This window comes from Melospiza georgiana, chromosome 4 (genome assembly GCF_028018845.1).
Source record: "Melospiza georgiana isolate bMelGeo1 chromosome 4, bMelGeo1.pri, whole genome shotgun sequence".
NCBI lineage: Eukaryota > Metazoa > Chordata > Aves > Passeriformes > Passerellidae > Melospiza > Melospiza georgiana.
Window position 1 is genome coordinate 68,609,096 of NC_080433.1, and position 22,550 is coordinate 68,631,645.

General features: G+C 36.7%; 1 protein-coding gene across 1 annotated transcript in view; it reads left to right on the top strand.

Annotated features, from left to right (window-relative positions):
* FBXL13 (F-box and leucine rich repeat protein 13) overlaps positions 1-22,550 on the top strand; it is a 62,609-nt gene that overhangs the window by 30,220 nt on the left and 9,839 nt on the right. The window contains 7 exon segments of the mRNA XM_058023307.1: positions 5,846-5,933; positions 6,559-6,680; positions 6,835-6,997; positions 8,127-8,187; positions 16,733-16,816; positions 18,406-18,497; positions 20,408-20,578. Of these exon segments, the coding sequence (XP_057879290.1) occupies positions 5,846-5,933; positions 6,559-6,680; positions 6,835-6,997; positions 8,127-8,187; positions 16,733-16,816; positions 18,406-18,497; positions 20,408-20,578 (781 nt within the window).

The following is a 22,550-nucleotide window of genomic DNA, read 5'->3' on the forward strand; positions in this document are numbered from 1 at the left end:
TGTAAGGCTAACATTTCAGAAGTAGTTGAAAAACTGTAGAGGAGTTGTACTATTACCATGGAAATTATGCTTAAAATATTCTATAGAATGTGTATTTTTAATGTTTTTCTTTTTAATTTTTCTTGGGATTTTTCTTTCATTTTAACATAACAGTTCTTTCTATATGAATTGTTTTATTTCCACTACTTCTGTAGGATTTGAATGGTTAATTAGAAAGCCCAACTGTAAAATGTGTGATTATGTTAAGGATTGTGTGAGTAGCAACTTAAAGACCAAGGCATTTAATTAGCTCACTAAAAGAGGGGCAGAAAAGTGAGAATTAAGCAGACATTTTCTAGTCCATTGCTACAAAACAGTGCAATCTTTTCTTTGACTATTATGTTCATACATGGCAATAATACTGGATAAATTGTAGGCATGTGTGGTTTTACATAAAGTCATGGTAATTAAAGTTTTATCTGTATGGCATAGGCAGTAAATATTTTTGTTAATGAGCTTCAACGTATTTTCCTAAAAATACAGAGATTCTCTTGTGTATTGTTCAAAAGGTACCCCATAATACCATTGACATTCTCAGGGCTCCACCTAGAAAGCATAAGATCTGTTTGTTCTCCTCCTGAAGCTGAACAGTGTTGGTGGAAAATTTTCTGCTCTTAGACACAAAACTGGAAAGACCTGAGGGTATAAAGCAATTGCATGTCATGCCCAAAATGTGTTACAGCAGTCTGTCACTTGCTGTAGGCCACCACATCTGGACAAGAGAGCACAAGCCACTGGGAAAAATTAATTTGTCCCTTTCATTTCTTGACATCTGTCTTGCAGGGGTGTTGGAGAAGCCTACATGTAGACTTCACCAGTTTTCAACATCTGTTTTCCCTCTGCTCCAGCTTCATTGGGAGAATTCTCATTTTGGCAAATTCTGGCTTCTTCAATCATATCAAGGAAAGAAAAAGGGGCCATCACTTGGGGAGCACATCTGAGCTATGCTCTTTATTTATTGAAGGAGAGAATGATTGTTTACATTTCCTGAATACAAACTTGTGTAACTGAAGGATACTGTAAGTTACAAATGCTCTGTTATTTATTTTAGGAAAATGCTAATTCAGGAATATGTTAATATAAGTACTTTTTTTTTGGACAGTGGAAAACTAAAAGAAAATAACATGTGGAGTGGAGCCATCAATGTAATATGCCAAACATCTGAAAGGATGTCACAATTCATTTTATGAATCTTGACAGGATGAAAAAAAGATAGTCCCATGTGCCCCAGACAGTACTTCCTCAATTCTAAATGTTGATTTTCAAATTTCTACCCTCAGTGTATTGCCAATACTGGAATCACAAAAGTGTTTCTTAAAAATCCTTTCAGTGCTGCAGACAGAGTCCTGTCTTGAAAGCTGGATTCCACAAATCCAATCAGTTCTGGGAGAAAGACAGAATTGTAAAGTAGTGTATGTGTAGCAAAAAAGCCAAACCTGAATAAAAACCCCGTGTACCCCTATTCTTCAGGATAAGAAACTATAGAAAGGTTAAATTCAATGAACTTTGATATTCTTATAAGCATTTCATCATTTCACTGCAATTATTTTCTAAATCCCTGGGGACAGATCTTTAGCAGTGGTTTGCTCCATGTTTCTTTTTTGTTGTACTTTCATTTCAGATCAGAGTATACTATTATGCAATCAAGATAAAAGCCCAAGACAGTAATTTACACATTAGACTGAAAACTCCTACAGACAATGAATTGTATTTTACTTCTTTACCTAATTTTATTTACATTTATATTTTATTTTTGCATTCACTTCTGATCTGTATATGCAAGAACAATAAGACATTTATAGAATGATTTTACTGAGTCATGCAGAAAAAGTCTTTTTTTCAGAATTTTGTGGGACCTAAGATTCAATAACCTCAATATTCTTCCTCACAATTGATTTGATAGCTGAGGTTTAAGTGGGATTTTCCTCATCTGGGGTGAGGAATACAGTATTAAACTCCATATGTATCCTAACATTGAATCTCAGGCCAAGCTGTTCACTCTTGAGGCAATCTATTAAACACAGAAATTCCAAGTGAGCTGAGAAAGCAATTATTTTACTAAAATCTGCAAGAAATCTCAGATTTCTGTACCTTATCTTTGAGAGTGCCTGAAGTTTCATAGAGAATCCACAGGGGACATAGGAAAGAAATTTAATATTTTATTTTTCTAGAAATAAAGGAAAGAGACACATATATTATTGCAGTAAGATTTAAATGTAAATTAATTTTATTTAATCTTATCTGAATGCATATCTCACACTGGAACTTTCTCAACCTGATGCCTGAGATCCATTGTCCATTTTTAAGTAAAACAACAGTTCAAATGAAAAAGAAATTAGAAACAATCTGTGCAGTGGTATTATTATTAACTGCTTCCCTATAATTTAGTTTGGCTTGAATGGAGGAAAGCACTAGATTTCTGCTGTTTCTGGTATCAAATGTCTATGTTAAGCAAACAGTGGTTTTCCAGATAGAGATTAAAAGTCCTTTAGACTACATTTAACATTATGCAGTCCTTACTGAATTCCAGAAAAAGTCATGCTATGTCTGTCAGGATTGCTGAGTTTGATCTGATTACCTGCTACCTACCATCTCTCCCTTTGAGAATGGGAATTTCACTTTATTTTAGGCATCTAAGATAAGGTAGTGACTAGAAAATCAACTTCATATATTTATATGGAAATTAGAGAGTGGGAGAGGTCTCCAGAGGTGATTCAGACCTATCTTGGGATCTTTGTTGCTCTTTGCTAGACAGAGATCCCAGGATTCATATTTTTCTGCGGTTGTGCTGCTTAAGAGCCAACAACCAAGAGGCCTGTTGCAGAGTTAGGTAAGCTAACTTGGTCATGCCCTGTTAAAGCAACTGGAGCTTCTTGACCAGCAGAAAGTACAGATTTCCCAATTCATCCCTCAGATATTCACCATTAAGTTACTCCCTTTCATACATACTGAACATTTTGGGGTGAGGAAACAAGAGAGGATTATGTCTCATTGCATATACCAATAGTGAGTACAAAACTGGAATCTGGAAAAATGAGTTTCATATTCTGTCCTGAGAATTAGCACACATCTTGCCCTACTGACATTTATCTTCTGATGATCACTACCAGTAGAAAAGAGGACTGATTGCCTTTGCCACAGTAGCCCTACAGTGCACCTTGTTCTTTTGCAATCATTTGGGGTGGGCAAACCCACTCTATCCATGCTGGTGGTGAGGTCTGCAGTACTATCTGCAGATCCTCACTGATGTGTTGCCCACATCAACCACATTCCCAAAAGCCACAGTGTCCTTTTGTCCAACAGACACATCTCAGTTGGACGTGGTATGAGAGCCTGGAGTGCAGCAACAGGCTTTACATGCTCTGACCAGCTTGTGGTTATGAGATGGTTCTTTCTTTATAATCCCTCTCTGCCACCTTCCCTGCAGCCTCAGAACAAGATTCTGCTCTTTTTCCTTCTTCATCTGCTGCTTAGAGTACATCTGTTCCTGGAGAAGCCTGATCCAGGATAACACAGCTGCACCATATTAGACCCCACCTTGACCACAGCCAGCTGTCAGAGGGACGGGACTTGATGGGATTTATATCACCATGCATGACCAGTAAAATGTTTCCTCCATTTATTTGGATGGTAGAGTTTTCATTCTGTCATTTTGCAGGCTGTTACAGACCCACTGTAGAAAAGGAAATATGCTACACTTGTCCTGAATTCAAAACACAACAGATTATTTGCATCCACAGTGCTAAAAGTGCCAGTGTGTGTTATGAGCCACACCATATTGTCTGTCTGTCTGTCTGTCTGTCTGTCTGTCTGTCTGTATGTGAGATCTGCACAAACGCTTTAAGTCTAAGAATACATTTGACAGACACAAAGTCAGTTTCCCTCTGGGCTGGTATCCCTTTGCACAAAGAAAAATGTGCAAAGAGTGCCACAGAACTTTAAGAAAAGATATTTAACATCAAAGTATTTAAAACAATTGACACAGAATCTGTTTTAAAGGCCACTTCAGCCTGAAAATAAAGAGCAAGCCAGTCTGGGCATAAGTTAAAAGATAAGGCATTATGCCAGAAAAGAAAAGACAGTCTGCCTTGATTATAACTTAAAGACATTCACTCCATTAAAAACATCTCATGTGCAAAAGGAACCCAAATGCTTAATTTTCAGAAAGAGGAGCCAGAAACCCAAGGTGTGAATCTCCTCACTCAGTGTAAGATAGAAGTAAAGCAGGCTTCATTCTAGTTTCCACTGATAAGTAGTAGTGGGGACCAGTCATATGCTACTAATGCTAGAGACTAGAAGTGCAAGAACTGGGAGCATGTCCTCATAAAGTCATGGTAATTAAAGTTTTATCCATATGGCACAGTTTAAATTAAAGTCTATCCATATGACAGAACAATCCACCAATGTCCTGTTGGATTGTTACCATGCTGAGGTGGGATGGGTGACCAGCTGCTGCTCAGTTTCTGGCTTGCTTTTCTGTGACCATCTCCTGTCTGCTAGTGGTGTCGGACAACATTCATACCCTGAGCAAAGCCTGTGCCTTGCACTGCTGCTCCCACCCTGAGCAAAGCCTGTGCCTTGCACTGCTGTTCCAACCCTGAGCAAAGCCTGTGCCTTGCACTGCTGTTCCAACCCTGAGCAAAGCCTGTGCCTTGCACTGCTGCTCCCACCCTGAGCAAAGCCTGTGCCTTGCACTGCTGCTCCCCTCAGGCAAGGTAGCCAAGCACCTCATGCTTCTGCTGCAGCTGCAGAGGTGGGGCACAACAAAATTCTCTCTCAGTCTATTTATATTACAAGATTCCTTCTTTGGATTCTTCTCTCCACAGGCCTTATTTGGTACCCAGGAGGACATGCCAGACTACTTTTTTTTTTTTCTGTGGATGTTTTGCAAATGAATTCCTGGGGCTGTAGTCTGAGCTGCGCAGGGTTACTATAAAATCATAAAATCATTAAGGTTGGAAAAGATCTCGAAGATCCCCAAGTTCAACCATCAACTGTTATACTACACACCTTCAAAAGCCTGGAAAACAGTGAGATCTCTACATGCAAATATCAGGGGGACTTCATGGGGAGGAATTGTTCACATCTATACTTTGTGTAGAAGCTGAAAAGAAATTGTCATTTGCACAGCATTTATATGTGAAAAGAAACATTCTGTTTGCCCAAGAGTGAATGGACATCTATTGAATTTAGCAGTTAAAAAATTGTCTCCCTGGAATAAACTGAATTGACAGATGCATCAGTCCATTTGTGATTTCATTGAATATTGCGCTGTTGGAGTAGGCAGAGCTGTTGTTGTGGTCCTGCATGAAGGATTCTGTAGAAGAGCTCAATATTATTGTGACTGCAGAGGACCTTTCCTTGTACCCACTCTGAATCCAACACACATTTTACTGTGGATCTGGAAAGAAATAATGAAGATAATTTATTACATTCAGAACTTGCTTCAAACTGAATTTCAACATCTACCATAGGTGCATAAATCATAAAACTGGGAAAACAAAGGTAGAACAATGAGACGGTAACATTCATTGCCACTTCCATAAATGGTTCAGCTGTAGAAAATGTTGAACCTGACTATTGGTTAGAGGACACATTTTTTTAACAGATCCCTTAGATTATGTTTAAATTTCAGAGCAATATGTATCTGTTTTTCTTTTAGTGAGATAAATGCATTTCTTGTTTTAGGGAGCATCCATGTGCCTAGGTAAGATGTTAAAGCATTGAGAAGATCTCAAGCTTTTCCTGTACTGTTTTTGTTAGGCTTGCTAAGACATAAACATTTAATTTCTTGTGTAAATTTGAGCTGATGTCTTCAAAAATACTGCCAATGGCTGCAATTGGATTCAAGATTTGCTAATCAGCAAAATGTTAACTCTTACAGACAGATGTATTTTTTAGAAACTGAAAATAAACTGTACTTTTTGAGAAAATTTATGATGTTGGAACTGAGCTATCCTCTCAAATGACATCAAAGAAGTAAGAATCAATTCAAGAGGAGAAGTTCTAAGCAAAAGATTTTTTTACTATTGTTGAATTTGCTTATAAATCTTGCTCACTTGCATTCACTGTCAGAAAACTTCAATTGTCTTGTCTTCTTTTTTCATTGGTATGTTTGAATTATGGTCTTCCAGTGTATAAACAAGAGCATTTCATTTCTTTCAGTGGTTAAGCAACTATAACATGTGGGAACAGCATTCTGCTACTGATTTTGCCTATCAAAAAAGAACTTCCAGGCTTCTGCAAAAGTGATTGTTCACTATATCACTGTCTCTGGGGTCTGCCATACTTCATGTCTCCAGGTACTTGCTTCTTTTCCTTGTGTTTCCAAACATAATAACCATATGGAGAATTCCAGTGGTTTATGTGCCACTCACTCTCTGGAAGCTACTGTTACATGGATTATAACTATTTGTTTGAAATTGTAACTTTTTGATATTATATGGAGAATATTTGCTGATCTTTTTTCCCTACATGACAGCATGAACATATGAATGTTTAATTTCACCTTTTTTCTTCAAAAGCTCTGCTTGAAAAATGTCAACAGGTAATGTCTGTTGTCCTTCTTGACTCTCCAACACTTTCTGACACAACTTGTAAAGCCCTCGCAGAATGTAAACTTTTGAAGGTCAGCATTGAAGGTTAGTATAATGATAAAAAAAATATTAGGATTATGTATTTTTGCAATTCATTCAGAAAATTTGAAATAAATATTTCAGTTGATTTCAGTGGGTATTTGGATCATGCTTTTAATGTATGTCAGATGTGTAACTTGCATCTTAAATGTTTCAACAGGAAATAAGCAAAATGCTGATTTAAGTTTCAAGCTGATGAGTAAATGCTGCCCCTACATGAGGCACATTCATGTGGCTGATTGCCAGTGGATTACAGAGGCTGGTGCTAAGATGATTTCACCATTGAAGCACATTCTTGTACTGAATATGGCAGACTGCACAAGGTACTAGATCACATTTCTATAACCGTTGCAAAGGGATTGTTCTAAAGTTAATTTTACTTTTAATAAGTCCTGTTAACACATCTTTCTGTTTTAAAAATAAATTCTTAGAATCTAAGTATAGATATCTTAATGTTTTGAAAAATATTGTATACATATAACTTTGTTCCTGTATCGTGTTTTCAAAAATTCATTCATTGTTACTCCAGTTCAAGCAAAAAACAATTAACTGTTGATGTAGTGTCACTTAATAGCCATGGCATATTATAGTGCTGGAATATGGCTATGAAAAAGAATATGATAACCAAAGACAATTGTCACAATTCCATTGTCACAATTCCATTGTCACAATTCCATTGTCACAGTTCTCTTGAAACTTGGATAATATTTAATTTTGTGAATATTGAAGTAATACTTTATTACTGTCAAATAGTAAGAAGTAAATAAAATTGACAATTTTTTACAATTATCAAGAAAACATGGTAATGAATATAGAGAAAGAATATATTTTCTAGAAGCAAAAGCAAATGGAAGGAGTTCCAAAGCTGGACATTTGATCCCTGTTTTGTGGTACAGTGTTAGAGTCAAAGGTGAGAGAGAATGGGGAAGGCAAAGTTTATAAACATTTCAAAATTGAAAGACCTATAAAATAGTACAAAGAAGTTGGAATTGCTTTTGTACCTAAAGTTTCTGACACCCTGGGTAGTTTTAGGGATTCTGCTTTAAAGTGTAACAAGAGCTTTTTTTGTGCCTGTTGGCATATAAAAATCTGATAATATTGCCTGGAGGAGCAAGTGAAAAGTGCTGGAGCAATAATACCACATTACCCTGTTGGTGGTTTAGCTGGGCAGGTGGGACAGCTGCCTGCATTTTCTGGTTTAACATTTAGCAGGCTGGGTTTTCCAGTCTGTCAGCCAAATCATGGGCTGTGAGGGTGCTTGCACGTGTCTATTGCTTCTACTGCCAAAGAATGGCTGGATTATCCTGACAAAATTTTTTAAGCACTAGTAAGGGTATTGTAGAAATCCACTCATTTTATTGCTTTTCCAGGCACTTTCAAATGTGTCAGCATTAGCAAAGTAACAGATTTTAACAAATTTAAACTCATTGGTGTGTTGACCCTGGGCTCCAGGTACCCACCAAAGCTGCTTTACCACTTCAGTGGACAGAACAAGGAAAATACAGCAGAGTTTGTGGGTCAAGGCAAGGACAGGGAGAGATCAGTCACCTGGTACTGCCACAGGCAAACCAGACTTGACCCAGAGGAAGAAATTAATTTATTGCCATTCAAATCAGAGTAGGGCAATGAGAAATAAAACCAATCTTAAAACACCTTCACCTCACCCCTTCCTACTTCCTGGGCTGAGCTTCACCCTTGGATTCTCTGTCCCCTCCCCTTAGTGGCCCAGGGGGATGGAGAATGGGAATTTCGAATCTACAAAATCAGAATTCCTAAATTATAGGAAATCACTACATGTGAAAACTGAAGAAAGAAAATTAATAGGTCATGATTTTTAGAATTAAGAGATGTGAATAAAAACATGTCTAAAAATGGACACAGGCAATGTAGTGGCTCATGTCCCTGGCACATAATTCCAGTTTAGGAATGATGGCATTCTTGTCCTCTTGTATGATAAAGCAGTGTATGGCTTGTGTTGTCACATGGTTGATCAGCTGTGTATCCATGCCTCGACTATTTAAAAAGTTATAATGTGGCCATTTCAGCTCTCAATCTCAGTGTGGTTACAGAATATTAACCTTTCAAATTCAGTTGGCTTTGTTGCCAGGCTCAGCATTCTTTATGGACTTTATAAAAGTTTGCTATTCTGAAGTTGCATTTCTTAAATTTATCTGTCCTCTTGAATGAAAACCAACTGCACTGTGAAATAACACCCAAACTGTCACAGTGGTTGAATTATTGCAGGGTGACTTTATGAATTCTAGCTTCTACTATATTTTGTGGTTACACAATGAGGCCCTGTTCAGGTTATCAGTTCATTAGTAGCACTGGGACTTTGGGATTTGCAGTGATTCTTTGTGCTGCAACAAACTATACAAGCCAAAATATGATTCTATCCTACAGAATTGTGGGATTAAGTTTTTATTCATCAGGGAACACAAAAGAAATTCTGGGAATGCATTGAAAAGCTATTGTACAGTAATGTTAAACATACCAGAGATCTGTACTGTATTGAAACATCTGTAGTTTTGAGAGACCTGTAGTCAGGTCTACAAATCTCTCAATTTGGCTGAAAGCTTTTCTATCTACTTCATTTTTATAAATTCTGTGTGTAAGTTAGGTATGTGCAAGATATGCAACTGATTAGGTGAAACACTCTGAGGAAGGACTCAGGATAACTCCATGCAGGGTACAGAACTGCTATTGCACACAAATGCTGCTGGTGACTCTTGCTGCTGCTGTCCTAGAAGATCATTGTTCCTTAAAGTTATATCAGTTCCTTAAATTAAAAAAGTATATTAGTGCAAATGAAATGTTTAAACAGGTTCTGAGTCTTTCTAGATTTGTTTCCCAAGCTCTGTCACTTGGAGTGGTGATCATTTCTGAGTGCTGGAGCTAATGGAAATTCTCATTACCTCCAACAGACTTTTTTTCAGAAAGCTCAGTTTTTCAGCCATTCCAAAGAGCAGCATCTTTCTAATTAAGCAATTAGTTATTCTGACTCTTTAGGGGGTTTAAAGATCTAGTTTAAAAATGCCATCATTAATTTTTGCTAACCTTCAATGTTGGCTGCAAATTGTATATTGACTTGTTATAAATATTGCCTACATTTCTCTTTTGGGGTCAGTGATGGAGTGTAAGGCCATTTCTACAAGGTTCTTCAGGAGCTGAGCTGAGAGAGCTGAGTGTTAGCTCCAACAGAGGCACTGCTAGAAAACAATTGCCAATGAAAGAATTACTAACAAGGTATCTTCAATATGTCAAGCTGCTAAAACTGGAAAGAAAAAAGAGCACTGAGGGGAGTCAGGTTAAACATTGGCAGGTCCTGCCTTGTGAAAGATGTTACTTTTACTTTTGGGACAAACTCTTTGAACCAAACACAGAAATCTAAGAGTCCTTGTCAAGAAAACTTTCCATAGAGACTACTCACTCAGTCACTGTCCAGACACAATTCTTACTAAGAACTTGATTATTTGGCTGTAAAACAAGTTTTGTGCAAAAAAAATTATAATATGAAAAAAAAAATTAAAATGCCTGTATCTTTTATGGAGGCCAGAAAGTGAAAAAAACTTAAGCTAAATAAAGAGGGTTAGGGAATCCAAGAAGACTTCACTTAATGTGATATTTAAAATATCACAAAATTATATCTGAATGAAATTTATGCTGCCTTGAATTTAGTCCCACAGTGTTACAACAAAAATGGGTTTTTTTCTCTTTGTTTGCCACAGCAAGCCTTTTAAAATGCTGTGTTTCTTCTTACTCTAGTTTTCACATAGCACAACCCATGACCTTGGCAACAAACCAAGCTTTTTTGCTCACACTGTTTTGCTAAGGCTTGCAGTTTTTTCTCTCCCACAAGACAGATAAATTGAGCATTTTAATTTTTGTAATTTCTATGAGTTATAGTAGGAAAAAACTGTGGTTTTAGCTGTTTGCTGTATTTAGGCATGTAAAATTCATGCACATATAAAATAAATACATTAAATATTAAATACATTTCCTAGTGTTAAAACTCTACTTGATAAAAGGAAACCTATCAGTCTCCTTTATAACAAGCTACTATTTGTATGCTTTGGGTTTATATTATACATTTTATTAGCCTATAGAGGAAGTCATACTGTGATCTCTGTCAGCTTAGGTTAAGTGTTGCTTTGAAATTGCAACAGAGAGCACAGTGTTACATGTACAGTAATCAACACCCATATGCTGTGTTAAATAAAGAAAAATTGTAAAGCTCATGTGCTTTCCTGCAGTCTATGCTGTGGATCTCTCTTGCTTTTCCTGTCTTGCTGTTAGGCGTTTTAAACTTAGAAGGTGCAACTTAGATTTGCACTACAAAAGAGAATTTTCCTTTCTGATTTTTCAAATGACAGCAGAATCCTTCTGCCCTCAAAGCAGAGCAGAATTTCTTGCAGTAGGGATTGACACATACTTAAGGGAACATAGTGGAGAAAAGATACAATAGAGCCATATTTTCTGATATATTTGTGTCTCAGGTATGACTTACTTAATCAAAATGGAAGTTTTTCCCTCAGTGTTGATGCCTTTCTCTTCTGTTGCTTCTTCAAACACAGATATTAAAAGTCTAATGTTTGGAGGAGTTTATTATACTTATCCTGAGCCTACTTCTCAACTGAAAATTGGAAACTGAATAAAAGTAATCACTGCATATGTTCAGATTTTGATATTGCATAGGAAGTTGTACATTTTGCATGAAAAAATCTGCCTAGGGAAACTTGTGAATACTAGGTAGAAAAAGGGAATTAATTCATGTCATGTTTAAGTTGCATGTTGCTTAAGCATCTTGCTAAATAAGACCATTCATTAACAAAACCAAATATGCAATGAAAAGGAAGTGAACTTCAAGCATATGAGGAATTGGTGGTATAATGCAATTTCTGTACTTTTTTCATTAGGGCTTTGACTATATTGCTCTTACTCCCAGAAAATACATAGTATTAAATTAAAACCCCACACAATTACATTTTAAATACTAATTTTTTCACTCTTTAATTTTAGCATTCATCCTTTTACATTTTAGAAAATATTTCCTTTATTCAAAATTTTTTTAAACAACACACTTTTTAATATTTTTTTATCGTAGAAGGACATCTGGTTCTGTCATTCTTGAAGTACTCAAGATTAGTTTATTAAAATTATAGAAAACTTAAAAGAATCTTAGAAATGAAAATATTAGACAAAGATTTTAAGTTCTTTGAAAGAAAAATAGTTTAAAATCCTTGTGAAGATTCTCTTTTTTTTAGCTATGCTTCCATCCCTCATTGTTTTGCTTCATGTTTTGCTCCTCTAAACTCCTTGCAATAGGGACTATATTGTTTTAAATTGTGAGTATGGTGAATGTGTCCTTGAATGCAGATATAACATTACAAAAATTTTAGATAGCACTCTAAAATTATTTACAATATATGCAAGGGATATGAGCTTCTATTACAGAGATGGTAGCATCAGCACTTAGGACCAAAATCTGTCTTAGGAAAACAGACTCATTGGAACTGCTTCCATGGGTTAGAGAAGCAGCTCTAGTCACAAATTTTATTCTTACACTCTCCATATGTTTGTTAGAATGCCTTGATTTCTCCCCAGTGTCTACATGACAAGGTTCTGGCAGCTTTGCTCCCAGGGTGATTTTGAGAGCCTGCAGCTGCCCCACTTCCCTCCTTCCAACACAAGCTGCTGATGCATATGGCCTGGACCACCCATATTCCTGGGACGTTAGAAAAGTAATTTGGTATAAAAGTATTAGGACATTTGAAGAAAATGTCTTTAATCAAGCAGGATTTAGACAGAAAAACATAGCAAAGAATAATAAAATAAGCTTACTTGACTCCTGAGTTACATAAAGCATCCAGGAACAAAAACAGCCCTGACATAGGCTGAGGCAAGCTTAACGGAGAAGCTTAATGTCAGGGGTGAGTTATATGCAGTGTAATAATGAGAAAGAAAAAAATAGCCTGAAACATAAAAAATAGGTACAATACTTTGAAAATGGGAACAACTCTGAATCGCTTCTGAAATCAAGGATAAAAGGATGTACAAAGTACACAGAGAAATATTCTCTGCTTCTCTACTTTCTTCTGCAGCGACTGTCATTTAGGTGCAGTTTGTGGTGGTTGGGGTGGGGCTGTGGCTGAGCCCCATCCCCAGTGGGCACAGCTGTGAGCAGCACTGACAGCAATGAGCCAGGGAGTGCCCAGGGGCCCTGACCAACACCAAAGGGAACAGAGGGCACACAGGGGCAGGGCATCAACATGGGGGTATCAAAGGTTGGGCTAAAGAACAAGAAAAGCAGATGCTTAAACCCTTCTGAAATGGTGTTGCTCTGTATGGGCTGATGCTTGAAGCTTTCTGATATTGTATGGTGATGCTCTGTGTGTTGTGGCTGCCTCAAACTGCAGCATGTGCTGTGACACTCTCATGCATGAAGTTTTCTGCTGTAATTATTTAAGGCCCCATTCTCTCTTCTGGATGAGTTGCTGGTGTGTGCTGTTTAAAGTTGGGCATGCTTTGCAATCCCTGGGTACTCCAGAGCAGAGGTTATATGAATGAGTAAGCACTTAACTGCATTTTCACTTCTTATCTGTTAATGATCTTCAAATCCTGACTGGTCCTGAAGGCCAGGCTGCAACACAAATATTTACTAATATTTTAATAATAAGTTTCTAAATAGGGGAAGAAAACCCTGCTCAAACAAAAATGGCATTTTGATTTTCCACAATAATCTAGAGGAATTTTTTAGCACTCTTAGCACTCTTTTAGCACTCTTAGTGGGATTCTGAATCTGCAGTGACTTGAACCCATAGTCTGGCTTTGCTTTTTAGTCTGTTAGAAAATTAGGACATTAGGACTGAGGAATAGCCTTGTAACAGTTAAGAAAAATATATCATTAAGTCTATTAGGTATAACCAGCTACAGACTGCAAATGAATTAGTTGCATTTGATTTCCAAAGGAAAGGATGTGACAAATCCCACATATTCCCAAGGCAGGGAAAAGAAAAAGTTAAAGTATATTTAAGTGGGCTCCAAATTCCAACTTGTTTAGGAAACAGGAGAAAGAGAGCATTTAATCTGGAGACTCAGAAACTTAATGCTATAAAAAAATAGGAAATACTGAAACAGAGTCATTGTGATCAATGCCAGATGTGCCAGCACCTGGAGTCCCAATGCAAATCAGCTGCAATTAAAAGTACTCAGCAATGTGGAAAATCAGGCTTGATGTTGTTACAGGATATTTTGTCACAATGGGATCCCTGTCATCTGGATTGTCTCAAGAAACACTGGCAATCATAGCTTGTTAACTATGACCTGGGCTAACCACAAATGGTGTTAGGTATGGAAATTGAATTTTATGGCATGTGTTATACAGTGGGATTTCTACACTGCAAGAGAAAAATGTCCCTGCAGTTCCTGAAAACAGGTCTGGCTCACCATCACATTAGCTCAGGTATTAGAAACAGTACAGTTACATTTGCTTACCCATTTCCCTGAGGTTTTTACTATGTGAATCTCAACTTTGTCCTGACACATGTGAATTTTTAATAGCAAAATGAATCTGCATGGTAGGAATTGCTTTTTTCTCTTTTAGTGTTCAATCCATGACACTGGTGCCTGACTGTGGCTAATCTGTGCAAAAAATCTGAGCATTTTAGAGGATAAATTAAGTAATTGAATAGTAAAAGGCTCAGGCATAGATGGTGGGAGACACCTCTTAAGAGCTGTCCAAGGCCTGGAGTCACATTGGAGTCATCTGTTTGGTTTGGAGTATGAACAGGAAGCAACATCTGTATATCTGTGGAACAAAGATACATTACAGATGCTGACCCTGAAGGTTGCAAAGAGATATGTGGACAGAAATCTCAGAAGAAGTTGGAAATATCCTAGCACACAGTTGTTGTTAGAGAGAGACAATACATTCATTGTAGTCTGCAGTAGAAAGGCAGAGACTTCAGCATGAGAATATAAATAATGAGGAGTTATTCCTTGCTATGTCATAGCCTCAGGTGGCTTTTGTCTCTAGCAAGTGAAGACCCTCACCAACTGGTACAGTCAATAGTAATTTTCTTACCCACAGAAACCATGGTGAAATAATTATAAATGAGTTTCTGCAAATGTCTGTAGGCCTTATGGCACAAAATAACTGAAAAAGCACAAAAATGTAAAAATTACTTGAAAAAAAATAGCTGTTACAGAGGATCAAGAAGTTTCTTTTTAAATTGTTTTCAAAATGGAAATTACAATATGCTATAGAAGAGATGCTGGACAAAGTCTTCCATTTCTCCATAGCAATGGAATATGCATCCAAGATACAGGAGTAATTTATTGACACTAAAGGAGAAATAGGAGAGCTTTTGGAGAGTAGGTGATCCTAGAGCGGGTGATCCTAGTCTGTGTGTTGCACAGTATTTGTTTTGCCAGAATTTGTTTCTAGGAGTTCCAATATGATAGTTCCAACTATATATTCCATAAATATGAGGAGATTTAGTATAGAAGAAGAAATTTTCCAGAAATAGGTCAATATCCTGGATGGAGATTCCTGACATTTATCAAGGAATAAATCAGGAAGTCTAATAAAACTAATACTAATTGATACCTTTGTATGTATGTTAGATACAAAGATAATAGTTTAAAAATTCATATAGATTAATTTTTTTGCATAGAGATTGTTTGAAGAGGCTTCTTTTTGGAAAAATGAAAGTTTCATAGTTTTTTATGTAATGTCCTAATGACATTCCTTGTCTTTCAAGTCTTCACTCTTTTTCTTAAATCTATAATTGCTAACAAAATGCCTCAATGTATTGATTTTCATTTATGAAAATAGTTTTTCTGTGATGTAATGTCACTTTAGTAATATAAAATTATTATAAATTAACTTGAAGTGATAGCAGAATTAATTGTCATTTAACAAAAAAATCTTCATTATATTCTTTAGTTTTTCATTAGCAAGTACATTAAAGTGGTGCACACTTTTGATAAAGAAAAATCCAAGAACAAATTATGTCCTTGAGATCACACCTATCAGACCATCAGTCTTTGCTGTAAGAAATTGAAGTTCTGGCATAAACCCATTTTAGGTTTAAGCACATAACTATTTTATTGTCTTGAATAAGAGCACTCTGGTCAACAAAAATTTGAAATCTGTGGATTTTCACGAAGCTGTTGAAAGTAGTTTTCACCAGACAACTGCGTCTGCTGAGAAAAATGCAAAGTTTTGTGTTTTCATAAGTAGCCAGGATTGGAAACTTCTTTCATTGTTCCATTTTTTGTATCTATCCAGCTTGTGAGATTTCAGGAATCTGCAAAATTTGAACTCCAGCCGCACTCTTCCAGCATTATCATTACAGTGTCCACATCTGGGTTCCAGACACTATCTGCATGTGCCTGTTTTTTCAGGATGATACTTCCTCTCTGCCTGCAATTAGGCAGTGCTGTTCACAGCCTAATTGTAGATAACTTATTAACCATATGGAATAAAGGGATAACTTTTTTTTTTTTCCAGTAAAGTTTACTTTATTGATATGAACTACAGAGATATTCTGCTGTGATTATAAAAAATAGTTTTACAAAATCGACACTTAATTTTCCTTTACATTAGAGCGCTTAGGATCAGAACATTGCCCAGTTTCCTGGTGAAGAAGCAGTAAAAATCACAAAGCATTTTTAAATCCTTTTGCAGTCCTAATGAAAGTCCTTATTGTCTTGAATAAGGGGGCTGTTCATACACTTTTGAGTGTGACAGCACCATTTCAAATATTGTCTTGAAGCCATAAAGCCCTTAATGGTAAGGCAGCAATTTTAAGACATTTGGTCTTAGCAAGTAGTATTTTGTTCTTCCAACAAAAAACCCCAAATAAACCAAACTAAACAAGCAACACACCTCCTCCCCCCAAAAAATTGCAAAAAGTTCTTCCACCCCAAATTGTGGAGATACATAAATGTGTTTTGGTGGAAGTACTTCACATCACATTACCTTTCTTCAGTTTCTTTGTTTCTCAAGATTATTTTTTTTCCCCTTTCTCTATTAATTTTTCCAGATTTTTTAGGGTTTGAGAGCTCTTGGTCGCCATGGACAAATATTGGAACTTTCTATATCACAAAGCAAAAACTTCAGTGACAATGGGATTCAGGTAAAAACTTTGCCTTTTTCTTGGTGTTACCTGGAAGCACCCCAAGTTCATTAAACTAACCATATCCAAAATTGATCTTTGGTGTTGCATGTCATCCTTCATTCTTCATAACACCACTCTATATCAAAAATTCCCCCCTTTCATTCCTACAATGCCATATACCTGAGATCTGTTCAATTTTGCCTTGAAAAGGGTGAAGAGGGGGCAGTTTTCTGCTGTTTACTTCCATGCAGAACCTAATGGGCAGGAAATCAACTTGGTTTGAAAATTCAGAATGAAAAAGAAATTACTGTTTCCAAAATGTATGGTTAAACTGTGAAATTCCTTGTCCTTATCACAGGTTGGTTGAAGTTTACCAAAATCCATTTGGAGATTTGACAAATTCAATATGATTGCATAGATTTACTTTGTTTTTGTATTTTACTTTGTATTTGCAAACAGTATGAGAAAGAAACACTAGAGGGTAACTTTACAGTAGTAGAAAGAACATCTATCTTGTTAGGAATTGACATCCAAATAAGAGCACTTGTTTTTGTAACTGAGAATAATTCCTAACTATATATAACAGAAAAGCTTAAATAATAGATTTTTAATGGTATCAATTACAATTTAATGGTATCAATCAACAGTTGCAGATCATAAAGCTGCAGGTTCAGCCAATGCCATCACATAATCCCAGTCCTCAGCTTCTACAGTTTTTCCATTACAAATCTTCAACATCCACCATTTTATAGCCATATATTGTAAAAATGAGTCAGTTGTTGTACCACAAGAGCTACATCTGGATTGAATCTTGTTGCTCAACGTGCACGTCAGGCCTTTTGCTTCTCTAGGAATAATTCTGACTTGTCTTTTATGAATGTTCTGTGCAAAGTTCCATGTTTTAACCAATGACCAAGTATGTGCATCTTGTGTACCTCATGGAAAGTCCTGTGGTGCCAGTGCTGCTGCTCTCAGAGGAGAATATTCACTGCTCTGCTGTGCCATGCTCATGGCCAAGAAGCTATTTCAGGTGTCTCATTACACAGAAGAAATTAAAAAAAGACTGTTAAAAAGAAGTGTTTCTGCTTTCCCTGTGTGCCAAATGAATTTGAATTTTTTTGAGGAAAAAAGCAGCAGCAGGGAGCACATGTGGGAGTTGCAGAAGCCCTGTTTTCATGGATCTAGAGAAGGCAGGAGAAAGAAGAGGAGATACAGAGTAACTCAAAACAAAATGACCAGTCATTTTTGGAAATTGAATCCAAGGATATGATTTTATGGAAAATCTGCAGAGGGTAATTCCATTGTAATCCCACTGCCTGTTCCTATGTACTATAACAGAATGTAAACACTTATGAGATCCCATATTTTGAAAACACGATCCTTGCTCACTCATAACTCAGATGATGCTCACTTAATTAACAGCAATTTAGTATTTGACCTTTTCATTGATGTTTGTGTGTCCTCAGGCCTTATTTATGCACAATTAAAATTGTGCAATTAAGTTGGAAAATTATGTTTTCTTCATATGACATTTGACTTTTTATACTGACTAAATGTCTTGCAAACATAATTTATCCTCACAACCTCATCTGTTATTTTCTCTATAGATATATAACCAGGGTTACAGAGATGAAGTAAGCAAACAGAGCTCCATCTCTTTTGATTGCAAATATAATTTGAATGTTATTTGCAAAAACATGTAGGGGTACTCCTAAAGTTAAGAGTAAATTCAGAACCTAACTTTGAAGGATATTTTAAATAAGTATGTAGAAAAGCTATGCTAGTGAAAACAAGATAAACATATCTAACAGGCATTGAAATCTTGGCTTCAGCCTGTGTTACATACCCTAGCTGAGAATGTAGTGATTAAGTCATCACATTTGAGGCCTAATTCTGAAAGGATTGCAGTTTCTCTTGCACATGGATGAAAAACATTTAGTTGCTGGGTGTAGAATGTTTCTGTATTACAGGTGAAAATCAGCCCATAAATCCAAAATTGAAATAGGAAGGGTAGAGAAGCCAATTAATAGAGATTCTGAATTTTCCATTTTAACCTATCCTAGATTCAAACACTGACACTTCCAATATTTTGTAAAATAAAACAAGGACCCAAAGCTGAGAAAAACTGCCTTGGTATAGCTGTACCAATAGGCAAAAAGAGAACGAAATCAGAGTGAAGATATAGACAAAAATCTTAAAAGTACACTCTATGAAACAAATTTCAGATCTGATAAGTTTCTTTGCATCTATTTAGGTAACACTTATGAAAATCACACAGAAATACATAATCTTTTGTCATAGTAAAAATAATATTGTCTAGTGATCAACCCTGTGTTATTGTGTGAGTTCCTATGTAACATAAGGAAAAATTAGCTGTGCGTTAGTACTGGTTACTGCAGAGGTAATTTTGTCAGAATATATATAAATATAAATATATAATATTTGTGCATAAAAAATGCATGCATTTTTGTGTGTGCTCACACACTTTATTTATCCATGTGGTGCTTAGTCTTTTTATCTCAGGACTAATTCTTGAAAGCTTTGAAAAGCTTCATGCAAGCAGTGGTTTTTATTCAATCCACTATGTGTTCTTCCTTGTTCTCCCTGTAGAGGTAGAATTGCTATTCCAGTAAATGACAAATTAGTCTGGCCTTAGGCCAAGATTAGCAGGCTGGAACCCAGCTCAGTGACACATTGAAGGCTTCTCACCAGGGTTTGAGGCTGGACATGACAGAAGAGAAGAGATTCTCACTGAAGCTAAACCTCTGGTAGAGCTGCAGGCTGTCCTGTGTTCCTCATGACATGGAAGTGAAGAAATGTGATTTTAGGCAACTGTTTTCAAGAGGTTTCCAGAGAAGGTTTCAGTAGAAGGTCTAACTTCTCTTTGTAAGCCTAGAAGTGATGTTTTTCAGGCTTGGAAAAGATTCAGGCTGAAAAGTAAAAAAAAGTTTCACAGTGCAAAGGAGAAAAGTGTATTTTAAGAATCTAAGTGACCTTTCACAGGAGTTCCATTATTATTTTCCAAGACTGTCTGCTTTACAGAATACATGAAAAAGCTAGTATTTGAGTTATAAAGGTGCTGGAATTGGAGTCAGTATTATCTGCAAATGTTTATTCATTCTGAAAACTAGGATAGAACTTGTAGTCAATCAGTATCACAGTTAATTGGCCTGAGCTCCACAGAGCAAATCAGAGCCCAGAACTCTTGAGTGACAGTCCTGAGGTTCTTACCCATTCCCTTCCAAAAAAAAAAAAAAAAAAAAGTGATTTATTCAGAATTCAGATACAGCTTTCTGTTCATTTAAAAGAGAAGAAGTTGTTATGCACAAAACTGGGCATTTGCAGAGAGCAGTAGAATGAATTTATCTGGGCCTGTTTCTCTAAGCACTACATTTTACCTACTGGGTTGTGCTCAATTTAAAGAACCCAAATTCAACATGGTTTAATACATACAGTGGAACTTACATAAATGTTACCCTAATGAACCCCCAGTATAACGCACAAACAATTGAAAACAGCCCCTTAATGCATTTCTTCTTTTTCTAGAAGTCAATGGCAGAATGACTTCACTTCTAATGAAAGGTACCTAGAGAACTGAAGTGTGGGAAGTGGATCAAAGGATTGGTGTCCAAGCATTGTAATTGAGTTCTGCAAGGGCACAGGGTACCTGGAACACTGCCTTGTCTCTTACTGCCCTCAGCTGACAGATGAAGCTGTGAAAACATTGGCATTTCACTGCCACAGACTGACATCTGTCAACATTGGAGGCTGCCCAAAGGTATGCACAAGAAATAGGGTGATAGTTCTGGGATTGCTATTGTAAAGAATTACTTACTATTTCATCCAGAAATTTGACCTGCTGGCATCATTCAGCTGCTTTTCTGTGAGTTTTAAGATTTGAGACTTGGCTCTTGGGAGTATTTGGCACTCTTCTAATGGTTGCAGTTACAGTTTAAAGGTGCCCACACTGTATCAGGTAAAAGTTTTTCTGTCCAGGAGTTGATGTCTAAACAAGGGTGAAGAGAGAAGAGCTTTCACATTATGTATCACTTCCTGCAAATGCTGTCCCAGGTTCTGGTGTTTAGGGTGCCTTGGAAAGATTGTGGCTTTGTTTTAATTAGTCTTGATATTTTAATGGGGGTTTTTTCCCAGTTCCTTTTCTGAACCCAGGTAAAGCATAAACTAGGGCATTAGAACTTAATACCTGTGTCTTAACATGGCAAGGCAGTGACTACTTTGAAATAAAAGAGGTGCCTAAAAGCTGAAGTACTCAGGGTTGAAATTAAATTATTTAGATTAAGATTCATCTGTAGTGAAACTCAGTTCCTCTTTACCATGAACTTCTATTACAGCATTTTTGCTTCTTGTATTTTCTGTATAATTTCTTTTTGACTGAAGCCTGACATCCCAATTATCTTTTTGCTGCCTCTGAATGTGTGTTCCCTTTTGAAATTCTGCTGTTATGAAAGTTATATCCCTTCCTTGTACTTTCTGACTTAATGGCTCTGGCTTCTGCGCATTTAATTACTTGTGTGGTTTTAATTTTTTTAGCAAATTAGCAAAACAAAATACTTGGTTCATTTTGAAAATAAGCATACAAATAGTTTTTAAAATGCTGATTTCATTTTTTGTTTAAATTTCATGGGAAGAGTTATAATGTTGCTTCTGTCACTATCACGTGGCAATGAACAAGTTTATTACTACTTTTGGAAATGTTCCTCTTGAACTATCCTTTAAAATGTTGCCTCTCAATGAACCAGTTTTCCTCATTTTTTCCCCATTGAAATGCCCATGTCCTATTTCCTTCCACAATAAGTCTGTAGCCATCACTGGTCCCTGCTTCCTCCTCACCAAGACCCATTCCATAACCCCTGACTATTCTTCCAGTCCTCCACACATCCCCTCATTGCCTGCAGTGGCTGAACACAGCCCCTGCACAGCTAATTTGAGATTATTTGGACAACCAATTAGCCAGCCCTAAATTTAGATATTCTCTGATCAAGTTGTTTGCCTTCCAAATGTACAGAGGCTTCTCAGCCTCTAGGCCAAAGCTCAGTGGCTGTGTTTCAGATCTGGGAGGCCACTCTCTATCTCTATCTTACACCAGCCCATGGTTTATATCTTACAGATATTACTGTACACCATTAATTATTATTTACATGGGTCCTAATCTCCTGTGTCCTTTGGGTTAGATAGATATTCAGCTATTTTTCCACAATGACAGTGGTAATAGAAGTTGTGCACAGCAGTCTTCCCAAAGCAGTTGAAGTATGTAGTGCTGCCATCAGTCCTGTCTGCCCAGCACATGACATACCAACACAGGAAAACGAAACAAAACAAACACCACAAAATGTCAGTAAACACATTTAGGCTGGCAGCTGGGAGATTTTTTGGTTATCACAGCAGGGAATTATGAAAGAGCTTTCTAGGAAGGGAGATGGGGCAAACTGTTAAGCAATGTTAGTATGGCTCTTGATAAGGGAATGGACTGGTCACATTTTGCAGTTCCTGCAAATGGGAAAAATGAGTCAACTCAGTGACCCAGTAATCCCCTTCCAACACTTTGTTCCTAGATGGTATCTTTTCTTTAAACACTTATAAAGCCAATCTGTTAAATGCTAATACCCTACTATTTTCAGAAGAGAACATTGAGACTCTTCCACATAAACCTACCCATAAGTTTACAAGTCTTTGTTTGACTTGACTCTAGCTTGCAGCTCCATAAAAAAATGAGATGGGTACACCTGTGCAT